At 32.7% G+C, this 13,188-nt stretch overlaps 1 protein-coding gene across 1 annotated transcript; it reads left to right on the top strand.

Annotated features, from left to right (window-relative positions):
• Positions 1–170: 170 nt before the first annotated feature.
• On the top strand, positions 171–11,815 carry LOC148308950 (cleavage stimulation factor subunit 2-like). Its single transcript, XM_088260924.1, has 9 exons — positions 171–349; positions 1,519–1,787; positions 2,763–2,888; positions 3,717–3,824; positions 4,841–4,991; positions 5,848–5,962; positions 8,254–8,351; positions 9,341–9,435; positions 10,399–11,815. The coding sequence occupies exons 1-9, from the start codon at positions 286–288 to the stop codon at positions 10,516–10,518; spliced, it is 1,146 nt and encodes a 381-aa protein (XP_088117050.1). The 5' UTR covers positions 171–285; the 3' UTR covers positions 10,519–11,815.
• Positions 11,816–13,188: the final 1,373 nt, after the last annotated feature.

Below are 13,188 nucleotides of genomic sequence, written 5' to 3'. Positions count from 1 at the left end.
TTCAGGTTTGTATTGAAAATAAGTAGGTAAATGCCAGTTTATTCAAGTTTGCCCATAGATATTGTAAAAAGGCAGAAAATAAGGTTTGGCATACTAATTACTTAGTCTTTGGAGTATAAAAAAAAAGTATATAATTTTTAGTCTTTGGGCTCGGTCTAGGATTTGTCTTTGCATTTGTTGCTTGTCAAATGAAAATTTGCCGATTTTGGATTTTGACTTGCCTGTTGATATCTCTTATCGAGTTAATTTGATTTATAACAATAGTTCTAAATATACACCTGAAAAATGGATAAAAACAAAGAAAATGATGAACTCAGCATTATGGACAAATCGATGCGGTCGGTTTTTGGTATGTACAAAAAAATGGTATTTACTCGTTTGTAAAAGTATATTTCGTTATTGTTTCGGCATTCATTTTGTAATATGACATGATTAATTTAAAGAAAAAAACACTTGTTTTGTTACTAATTGAGCTTTATATCTTATTACGACTAATTTCGGAAGCTATGGATGCTTATCTACATATATATATATAAATATAAACAACTTCCGAATATGGGGTTAAATTTATAAAACAAAAGTGGTAAAAATAACAGGTGTTTTATTTTTAATTTAAAGTATGTTTTAATTTTATTACTTTTATTCAATCTAAGTTGTTATTGTTCAGCTGAAATAAGTATACAGTCTCAGTCTAATAATTTAAACAGTATTGGCATGCTGTTTCGATGAGAAATACCGGGATTTTTTTTGTACGTCATCTTTGTATTGTATCATTGTATTTAAAAAAAAATATTTATGTAAACGAGATATTTCAACTATAAATGTTGACTTTTGAAACCGTCAGATTTTAGGTTTTGATTGATCTGATCGTGCCAAGTCTTCTGTTCTCCCGCTCACATTCGCCATATATACTTTCTTAGTCATTCTCTCGCTATCCATTTGCTCCACATGTCCATACCACCTCAAAGAACTCTTCCTAATATTTTAAAATATCTTATGTTCAGCCTTACATCTTCGTTTTAAATACTGTCATACATTGATTTTTCACACATTCGTCTGAGGGAGCACATTTTAACAGTGTTAACTCTGATTTCATCCTTCCTTTTCTAGTTCCATGTTTTGCTTCCATACATCAGTGTCGGTACCAGCACTTTGTTGCGAACCGCCAGTTTGGCTTACACGGAATTAAAATTTTAGATTAGATTCATATTTTTATTGAGATTGATATTTTTATTTGCATTCACTCTATTCAAAGCACCACTTATTCTATTCCCTGCATTAACTCTTTCAATATCTTGTGTTATTTTGAGGAATAAAATAACAACTATGTATTTTTTCCACATGAATTTTATTTGACCAGCAACCATGTTTCCCGCAACCCGATTGCTGGTCAAATAAAATTCATGTGGAAAAAAATTACATAGTTTTTATTTTATTCTATAAAATGCAGTTCCACTGCAGAAATGTCAGTACAAAAATTAAAAAATTATTTTGAATGAATTTTTTTCTCTTTTGCAGTTGGCAACATTCCTTACGATGTGACAGAAGAAAAGTTGAAAGATATATTCGGGGAGGTTGGTGCGGTTATGTCACTGAAGCTGGTATTTGATCGAGACACAGGAAAACCAAAGGGCTATGGTTTCTGTGAATACAAGGACCAGGAGACAGCTCTTAGTGCTATGCGAAATCTCAACGGATTTGAAATCAGCGGACGCTCTTTAAGGGTCGACAATGCTTGTACGGAGAAGTCCAGAATGGAAATGCAAGCATTAATGCAAGGACCATTGGTAATATTTTTATTAAATTTACATGCACATTGTAAACTTTCCTCTCTATTCATGCGATTGTTCCGATGCAGTTTTATCTTGAGTGTTAGGTACAAGAAGGCCAGGTGATTAGTCGTGTGCTTTTAGATATAAAATAAATATCACTATGGACTGGTACCTAAAGCTTTGAGCAATAATTATTTTGACTCCCTGGAGACCACTACGCTACGGAGGTGGAAAAAATGTGCTGAGATAAATTGATCACAAGACAATTGTTAGTATTCTTAATGAACTCTGTGAGTTCATAAAGAATACTCAGTTACTGAGATATGATGAGATATGAAGGCTTGAAAAATTAAAATTGCAAACAGTAGGAAACACTGCAACTGGCCTACATCACTATGTGACAACATTATAAAAAAATCCTTTATTTCCTGTTGTGAACTTTGACATCTTTATATGATTGGCAATCGGGGAAACTCGTTTTTAACATATTAATCTCTGGGTGAAAGTAAATTATTATTTTGTATCACCATCTAGGTATAAATTTTGTACAGAGGTTACCCTGCTTATTTGATCATCAAACGGCTTAAACATTTGTTTTGCTACAATGAAGTATTTTTAAATGAGCGTCAAGTGTGTCCACCCAACCTTTGTCAAATGTGTCAACCCAACAGAGGCCACCCTGCTTATTTCCTCATCACACGGCTTGAATATTTGCTTTGCCATAATTTAGTGTTGTTAGATGAGCGTCAAATATGTCAACCCGACCGTTGCGTTTTTTCACAGGACACGATCCATTTCAAGCCACAACAGGTTTGGTGTTAACATAACATTTTACTTTTGTAAATTTTGCGACTATAATTTATGTTTTTATTAGAAATAAAGGGTTCAGATGTAACGTTATACCTTTTAATAAATAACATTGTTCCTTAATGGGTGAAATACAGTATCCTTGCAATCTTAAATGACAAAATCATTATTATTTACTTTTAGGTTGAAAAGCCTTACGGAGCTGCTGTAGCACCAGAGAAGGCACCGGAAGCCATAAGCAGAGCCGTGGCTTCCTTGCCACCGGAACAATTGTTTGAGATCATGAAACAAATGAAGGCTTGCATCAAGGTTCGTTCAATACTGTTTACTCTGTGTTCATTGGCAGTGGAAGTACAGTGAAACCTTTATCGTTTTTAAAAGGACCTATTGAAATAAACTGTGAATGCGGGATCAACAGAGACATAATCATGAGGAGATATGATCGAGTAAAGATACCGCCTCCCAATCTGCATAACTATTCGTAGGTTAAAATTCTAAAAAGAATACTAGTTTTAGATGTAAATAAAAGTATTTATTAAAAAAAAAAGTTAAAATCTGAAAACAACCTAAAAACATTAAAACTTTATTGCATTGTATTTGTGATAGGCATTTGGTTTTTTTACTGTTTTCAATTCTGTAATTGCAACAGCATATTTTCAGGTTTGAATGTTTTTCCGCATCAGTTATTGAATGTGCGTTGTAAAACGTTTTCAATCTTTCAAAGAGTGTGCATGCTTCTGGTAAAGTCAGCGATTGCTCTTCATCAATATCCGCTATTCTTCTGTCTCCGTCAACCTTGCATCACACAAGCTTTCGATAGTTTCTATCCTACACATTGGAATATGTATTGTCGTAGAATGTAATAAAATTGAGAAGAATGTAAAAAACTGAGATAAAATATATCAAATATGTAGAGTAATACAAACGATGGAGATAGAGAAATGATTGATGCGATCTATTTTTGTATGAAATGAATTTGGGATAGAAGAAATAAACATCCGGGAAAACGATTATTCGAGGAATGATTGATAACGGTTTCACTGTATTCTCATTCTTCCTGCACTGAAATCATGCATGAGTTTCTAACTTTATCAATATGGAAGTGTCTATACAATAGAAAATGTGTAATATTTTCAGAATAATCCTAGTGAAGCAAAACAGATGCTGCAGCAGAACCCGCAACTTTCATATGCTTTACTACAAGGCCTCGTTGTCATGAAGGTTATTGACTCTCCAACAGCTGCGGTAATATTCTCATAGTTTTTAAATTTATTTACTGTATTTGCGATATTTATCCCCAAATTTTGAAATCACTTCAGCAACCATCATTCAGATATTCAAAATACATATCACCGAAACGCACAGAAGTTTTTAGTATTGTAAGGGAAGGGTTAACTACTGTACGTCACTCTTGAATGGAAGTGAGAAAGCAATTAAGAACTGCATTTTCCTGATCATTCATGCCACGATTCTCCCAGTCGATCTGTGAACATGCTTCTGGCTGCACTTGTTTGTCACAGACTTCATATTATTATGACATACAGAGGCGTGCATTTTATATAGGCAGAAATGCAGTGCCTACCCTGGATTACTCAGGTTCAGGACCAGTGCCTACTATACCTTTTCTTTATCCAACCCTACTGTCTACCCTGATTAAAACCTCTGTGCACTCCACTGATTGTATACAGTATTTTATGGATACGAATGAGATCTTTCAAATACATACTCTCTTTCGGAGCATGCTTAATTTTTAGGGACTTCAGGTGAAGAAAGCTAAATAATCTTGAAGCAAAGCAAATCACATTGAACTAAAATAATATGGGAAAGCTAAAAAAAACAGAATTATGAATTAGATTAGTCATTTGACAAATCAGGCATTATTCTTTTTACTTTGAAGATAGTATTTCTTATTATATAATAAGAAGTAATGTCTAAGTAAAGTCTTCTTCAAATCATTATCCGCACCCCAATGGTGCATAGGGCACTGCATCATATAAACGCAGTGTTACCTTGATTTGTTAACACATGAGGCAAAGGTGATCAGCCCGCCGTTTCAGGTACCAGTCCAGGGTAATATTAAATAGAGTGAAAAAATCACTTATATTTATTTGACCTCTCCTGGGAATCGAACCCGGGACCTCCAAACGGTAGACGAGTGTGCTGACCATTATACTGCTGAGGCGGAGTAAAGTTCTTCTTAGTATTTATTATTATGTAAGATAAAATCAAGAAAATAGTTACAATGAATCCTTTCTATGTAGACAATGCTGCAGCCTGTAACGCCGACACCTTCTGTACTTCAACCGTCGGACAAGCCTCCCAGTATGGCGACTGCCCCCCCCACTGTGAGAGGGGCTGCGGGCCCCATGAGCATCCCACCTCCAGTTCAACCGACAACTCCATCATTCCCTGGTAAGCAATCTATGTTTTTCCAAACTAATCTAAGCTTAAATGTTTTTATTTTCCAATTCAACAAACAGACTTTTAAAATTTGTTTGTGGCCATACTGTTGTATTATGAAATAAAAACATACTATATTTAGATGAAATACTGCCTGAACCGTTTAGCTTTTTCTTTATATGTAGTACATTTACAGTTTTCTACCATGTAGGGGCTCACCTGTCACTTACAGCACCTTTTAGGTATGGGACAGCTTTGCTTATGAACACTATGCATATATCATAAACTAAAAACTTAAAATCGGCTGCATAGTATTTTCCTACCTAGAAAAACTATATGTATTTATATTTATATATATTTCCTACATAGAAGTTTTGCCATATTTTTGACAACTGACAAAAAAACTGTCTAGTGTCAAATTCATACCCTACATTTTTGTACTGCTGAAGTTTACTGATTATTTTTTATACACGATATAATTAACTATTTGATGATTTTCTTTTATACGTAGTAAAAAAAAATATACATATTTTTATTGTCTACTTCCAAACTCTTCTTTAATCCGTACTAAAAGGTGCATAGGATCCTGCGTTGTATTGATGCAGCATTATTTCCTGCGCTTCAGGTACCAGTCTAGGATAATATGAAATGGATATGTATTAGTGAAAAATCGTTAATATCTAATTCTATCTCTTGAGAATCGAACACGGTGCCTTCATTATGGTTGCTGAATGCGCTAACCATTACATTACAGAGGTGGAATATCATTTCAGGCTCAAAAAAAAAACAATTTTTGTAAGCTAATTTTATCTGTTGGCTGTACATATCTAGGTAGACTAGAGAACTAATTTTTTGTCTTGATTATCAGGGCGGGGAGTGCACGACATGGATTTGCGTTTCCTGGAGTCAAGAGTCCCCCCAAGGCCTTCTTTGCCCATGAATCTGGAATGGGATATGAGAAGTCCTCCGCCACCAGTGGACAAGTTAGTTGACATAGTATTTATATTATTTCGAGAAATAAAATACTTTGTGTTCTGATCCACTCACATTTTTATTAACCAACTAGTTTCGGCAACAACCTGTTGCCCTCTTCAGGGTTACATTAATTACAGGGTAATAAATGTAACCTTGGGGTTTTCGAGATTGAAAGTAAATTTCTTGTAGATGTATTTTAAGCACTCAATAGTCCTACATATATAGCAATAATAATATGTCATTGATAAAAGTAAAACAAGAATATATCGTGGGTACACTGGCAAAAAACGTTAACTCTATAATCCCTGTTTGAATAATCCCCGTTATTTAAAGCTTGTAGCCTGAATTAAATACCCGCTATTAAACTTAAAGTTGAATTTGCTTTTAAAACCACATACATATATATATGACATTTCAAACGACTTAGTGTATTTTGCCAGTTTATAGAACGTTGAAAACTATATGTAATATTCATCATTAAGTCAAAATAGCATATTTTCTAGTTAAGCTTGTTTACAACATTTTGAGTGTGTCCAAATACTTGTTCACAAATCTGGATTATCTCCAAATATAAGAGTTATTTTTCATATTATTTTTTTGACATCTCAACAAAGTTGAAGAAGAATATGGAAGTCTGGGCATTTACGGGGCTTACGACTGTCACATTTTTTGCCAATTCACCCACAATATCATAAGAACAAAACATGTAGTTCATCATGCTGATTTAGATAACTTCAATCTCGTTTCCAGAGATTTATAGATATTAAAATTTAGATTTTTTATTTGTGTATAATTTTTAGCTAATATATATTTAGCCGTATGTCAAAAAACCTTGTTAATATGCAGTAAGAAAGTTATTTATAGTCTATTTTACACTCTTCTGTAACATTTAACTGGCTTTTGCTGAATAGAATCGTATATTTTGTTGTTTTGTAATTTAAATTTAACAATAAGTTACCTAAATAAAGAAATAGCTAAAAACACATACAATACAAAGTTTACTGTTGATAAAATACTATAACAGTTCTTTGTTTCAGTTGTTTAAATCTATTTCTTTTAATTTTTAATTTTAATTTTACTTGGTAAATCCACTATTTCTAAAAGTGTATTGTGATTGTGTTTGAAAATGATGCGGAATGCATCGAAATATGTGCCACAATAAATTTAAAGAAAAAGTGGTATGTATCAAGTAAAACTTAAAGTTAAAATGAATAGATATTACCATAAAGAGACAGCAGAATCAATCAATGAAAGTATTCATTTTCTTTTGAAGGCACTTAAAGAAATATTTTACTACCAACTTATTATTAGCGGAATACAACACAACTTCCGGGAGTGTGATTCTAAATTTATGTTGATTTACTTTACGCACATGTATATCTATAAGAGCAATTGCAAAAGCAAGTGAAAATCGTTTCTTAAGAAAATTGATAATACAAGCAATATTCTTTTTTTCTGTCAAATAAAATTTTCATATTTATAACCATTCAGAGGCTGGCTTTCGCAAATGTGTTTTCGCCTTTTACTTGCTGTCCAATATATAATTTTAAAAAATAACTGTAAGATCTTTATACATCATTTATAATATTCGTCATCTAAAAGTTCGATGATGCAATTTAAAAGCCATACTGTACCATGAATATGCTTGCCATGTGTATATTTAAATAAAAACTTATTTTAAAATTTGTAATTACTTTCAAGCATGGCTTTTCGTCCGTGGATTGTTTACGAAAAGTAAGTTATTTTGAGTACTGATATTGTTGTATCGTTTACAAATAAAACCGCTTCTCTGCAATGGTAGGCACAGAGAATAGAATGCCACGCCACTCTGACTTTGTAAACAATCTTCGCCACTTCATTTTCATGCATCTCCTCATACATACTTGCCGATTATACTGAATCCTAACCTGTTTCAAGTATTTCACGGTCGTCCTCCGCTAAAATATATATAAAAATATTATTCTCCAATTTAACTATGTAGATTCTTTATCACTGGCTTTACCTGCTGAGATTCAATATATTTTTAATAAGTTTTAATAATTTCAATTAATTTTATAATTCATTTAAGGAATAATCCAATAGGTGCCATAAATAAAAAAAATATGTGTAAATGTTACCATAACCGAATAAAGCCTTGGACGGTTATGTGATTGAAAAATTGTTCTTGTGTTTAAAAAAAAAAGAATCATTTATTCGTAGGTATTTAAAAAATAAAAGTTTTATGTTTATTTATAGAAGCTTCAGACTCAGATGCACCAAAAATGTTGAAATAATAATAATTTATAAATTTTTTGTCTAGCTTTAATCGCAATCCTCATACACAAATGGGCATGCCATTCCCACCAAACCCGAGACAATGGCCGTACAACCCTTGGCACGCCAAACCACCCCCGCCAGGTAAATCAACATTATTTTACAATTTTTAATTTTTTTTCCGAATGAGTTAAAACTGAAATATAATGCAACATTTTTGCTACATAGTATAGTACAGTATCTGTCCGCTTTCGTAGTGTAATGGTCAGCATACTCGGCTACCGTTCTGGAGGTCCCAGGTTTGATTCCCAGGTTAAATAAATAAAAGCGATTTTTTCACTCTAATATTTATTCAATTATTCCCTGGACCGATACCTAAAGCGGAAGCCTGATCACATTTCCTTCATGTGTTAACTATCAAGATAACACTGTGTTTATATGATGCAGTGCCCTATACACCATTGGGGCGCAGATAAGGGTTTAAAGAAGAGAAGATGAAGATAGTACAGGGATCAGCAACGTATGGTTCGCGAGCCACGTGTAGCTCTTTAAACAATTTGTGTGGCTCTAATTCAAAATGAATTTTTTTTACAGAAATTTCGATATTTAAAAAAAAAAATATTCTGTGCATATTCATTTTTAGTTTGGTTGGGAAGGAGGAATGGTGCCGTTTAAGTAAATATGAGCCCTCATGAAACTTTTCTCCTGTAAAAAAACTGTTTATCTTAATAGAAAAGGACGTCATCAAAATCTTTTTTGCGCTGTTTTATACATCTATGATAGATGTATAAATTTGCGCTAAAAATATCTCTGATTGAAAATCTGTTACTTAAAAAATACTCGTATGTTCCTTTTTATATTCAATAAATTAAATTAAATTATCGTAAATAAAAAATGGCTCCCTGAAAATTTCCAAACTGTTTTGATACATATTTTGGTCCAAAACGTTGCCGACCTCTGGTAGAGTAACTTAACTAATTGGTTGGGATATTCAGTGTGAGCACATTTAAGTAGTCTACTTGCAAACCACATTATGTTAAAAAAAGCTTTTTAGCCAATGGAGGCAGCCCGGTAGAATATTAAGTTTTTTACCGAATTGAGCGTTTTTGTTAGTTTGTATAATTTGATTTTAGCTCCCGTTCCTCCGATGCCCCCGCAGAATTTCCAGCGTCCACCGGTCGCAGTACCTCCTACAGTAGCTCCTACGGGTGCTTCAGACCAAGAGAAGGTAGGTTCAAGATTATTGTACCCGGATATAAGTGAATCAAACTATGACTATAAAGGAACTGACCGGAGTCATTTTGTCGTAATGTATAGTCAGTACAGCGAGCCGAGCTGCTCGCCGCTCGTTCTGAGAACTCCATCCGATGTCGGATGCCATCCGCGAATGTTACGTTAAAATATGGAGGTCAGTCCCCTTTATGTGGCTAATAGAAATGCTCTGTTTGGTGTTTTGAAGTTGGTCATTGCGAACATAGAGAACAGTCCTTTATTGTCAAAAAAATAGAAAGTTTTAATTTACATAGAAGTACCATAAAACGATCCAAGTTTTACATTCAAATTGCTTCTATAATGTTTATTACAATATGTGAAACGACCGACAGTCGAAATGCGTAATTCCTTTAATACTTAGTTTTACTTTAAGATTTTTCAAGTAAACGCTTTTATATTTATCTGAAAAACGCAACTACGAAAATTGAATGATTTATTTCATTTTACAGCATACACTTTAAGTTTATTGGGTCAAAAAAAAAACATAATTTTTTATCTTCAAAATACAATTCCATGAATATTATAATAATGCGTATTAAATTTATGCTTACTGTAAAATTTTATGTATCTTCTTTCTTTCACATTAATAAATACCATATTCATCTTTATAGGGTGTCCTTTATGTCCGCCTCCGTAGTGTAATGGTCAGCACGCTCGGCTACCGTTCTGGAGGTCCCGGGTTCGATTCCCAAGGGGGGTAAAAATAAATATAAGTGATTTTTTCACTGTAATATTTATTCAATATTACCATGGACTGGTTACCTGAAGCGGAGGGCTGATCACCTTTCCTTCATAAGTAAAACGATCATGATAACACTGCGTTTATAAGACACAGTGCCCTATGCACCATTGGGGTGCGGATAAGGGTTTTATTATTATTATGTATTATAGGGTATGTAATTATATGATTGTTTTCCAGGCTGCCTTGATTATGCAAGTGTTGCAACTGTCGCATGAGCAGCTGGCGGTTCTTCCTCCGGATCAGAGAAACAGCATCCTCCTTCTGAAGGAGCAAATAGCCAGGAACGCACCGCGTTAAATCGTTTATAAATATTTCCGGCTTTATTAGATCTTATGGTATATTCAGGTGTCATTACATGTTTGTGATGACTTCTTACTTTTATAAAACCTCTCAGTTAAGAAAAATTTTGTTTTTCCTCATTATATAAATGTGCGTTTGGTGTCATTACATGTTTGTGATGACTTCTTACTTTTATAAAACCTCTCAGTTAAGAAAAGTTTTGTTTTTCCTCATTATATAAATGTGCATTTGGTGTCATTACATGTTTGTGATGATTTCTTACTTTTATAAAACCTCTCAGTTAAGAAAAGTTTTGTTTTTCCTCATTATATAAATGTGCATTTGGTGTCATTACATGTTTGTGATGACTTCTTACTTTTATAAAACCTCTCAGTTAAGAAAAGTTTTGTTTTTCCTCATTATATAAATGTGCATTTGGTGTCATTACATGTTTGTGATGATTTCTTACTTTTATAAAACCTCTCAGTTAAGAAAAGTTTTGTTTTTCCTCATTATATAAATGTGCATTTGGTGTCATTACATGTTTGTGATGACTTCTTACTTTTATAAAACCTCTCAGTTAAGAAAAGTTTTGTTTTTCCTCATTATATAAATGTGCGTTTGGTGTCATTACATGTTTGTGATGACTTCTTACTTTTATAAAACCTCTCAGTTAAGAAAAGTTTTGTTTTTCCTCATTATATAAATGTGCATTTGGTGTCATTACATGTTTGTGATGACTTCTTACTTTTATAAAACCTCTCAGTTAAGAAAAGTTTTGTTTTTCCTCATTATATACATGTGCGTTTGGTGTCATTACATGTTTGTGATGACTTCTTACTTTTATAAAACCTCTCAGTTAAGAAAAGTTTTGTTTTTCCTCATTATATAAATGTGCATTTGGTGTCATTACATGTTTGTGATGATTTCTTACTTTTATAAAACCTCTCAGTTAAGAAAAGTTTTGCTTTTCCTCATTATATAAATGTGCATTTGGTGTCATTACATGTTTGTGATGACTTCTTACTTTTATAAAACCTCTCAGTTAAGAAAAGTTTTGTTTTTCCTCATTATATAAATGTGCATTTGGTGTCATTACATGTTTGTGATGACTTCTTACTTTTATAAAACCTCTCAGTTAAGAAAAGTTTTGTTTTTCCTCATTATATAAATGTGCATTTGGTGTCATTACATGTTTGTGATGATTTCTTACTTTTACAAAACCTCTCAGTTAAGAAAAGTTGTATTTTTTCTCATTATATAAATGTGCATTTGGTTAAATCTTTAAATTAATAAATATTTTTCCAGCAAAAAATGTTTTCAATCATTGACTTTATATAACCTTTAAGCAACTTATCCGCTCATACGACGGTGACCCATAAACCTACGCAAGACAAAAACGCAAACATCCACATCATTTTGAAAAACTACAAAATTAATTCAATGGAAAATTAACATTTTTGGCCTCATTAGATCTATTGACACATTCAAGTGTCATTAATACTTGTGATGACTTCTTACTTTTATAAAACCTTTCAGTTAAGAAAAATTGTGTTTTTCTCATTATATAAATGTGCTTAACTCTTTATAGTGTCTTGCGTAGCTTTGTCGGGGTGAATTAGAAGAAATATAACATATTTTTCTAAAAGCATGAATTCATTTTATGTATTTATGAAAAATAATGATATGGTTATATCAAAGTGAACATAGTATCCCTCACACATTACACATGATATAAAAAAGAAAACTCTTAATAGAGTGAGACTCAACATAACATGATACGCACCGTGACACGCTCTGGAAGATAGTTAGTTAACTGTGGCAACAGTGTCCAAATGGAAGATTGAAGAAAAATCATTTTTGGTATATGTTTTACTTGGTAAATACTAATATTTCTTAAAATCTGTTGTGACATGTATTTCGATGCATTAGTGTAGGGTACTGTTAGCATGATGTACAGTGCTTATCTCAGTTGTAGCGTCTTCTTCGTTTTAACCAAATCGTTTGTCTTTTACTAAAGAAGCTATGAAACCGCCAAAACTCATTTTCATTTCTTCCACTCCAAAGAGACATCTGCTGCCACACTCAACGCAGTACTGCATTTACCCTGAAGCATGGAATTATTTTTTCTGAATAGTCTTTAAAAAAATACAAGCTTTTTGAGAACACGGTTTACTTATTTATTTTCTATACATGAAGTTTAAATAAATAAATAAATAAAATAAGTTTTCCTTCGAAATAAATTATTTGTTTTGTTATGAAAAGAGCTATTGAAAGATATAGAGTATAAAAAAATATTGTATCTAAACGTATTCTGAAATACAAAAAAATTCAATATGTATTCTAATAAAAAATAGGGCGTGACCTGACGACCAGCTCTATGCATTGCTGGAAGATAACAATTTTATTATTGCGAGTACGGCCTTAACTCGCTTCAGATGGGTGTTTTTTATGCCTGCGGACCGCTGGCGACGGGATTTGACAATATAATTTAAGACCTTAACAAAGAGATTGGTAAATATATAATATTTATATAAAACATTAGATATGTAATTCCTTCTATTCTAGATTTGAAATTAGGCCCGCACAGAAGGTAAAAATACTCTTCCCATCTTTAAATATATATCGACTGAACGGGTGAATCTATCCCGTCCAAAGTGCGTTAATGAACTATATCTTTAAATTTAC

Source organism: Brachycentrus maculatus, unplaced genomic scaffold (genome assembly GCF_059751285.1).
Source record: "Brachycentrus maculatus isolate JH-2025_06_01 unplaced genomic scaffold, ASM5975128v1 h1tg000144l, whole genome shotgun sequence".
In the NCBI taxonomy this organism is placed as follows: domain Eukaryota; kingdom Metazoa; phylum Arthropoda; class Insecta; order Trichoptera; family Brachycentridae; genus Brachycentrus; species Brachycentrus maculatus.
This window is presented reverse-complemented; position numbering and strand designations above follow the sequence as displayed.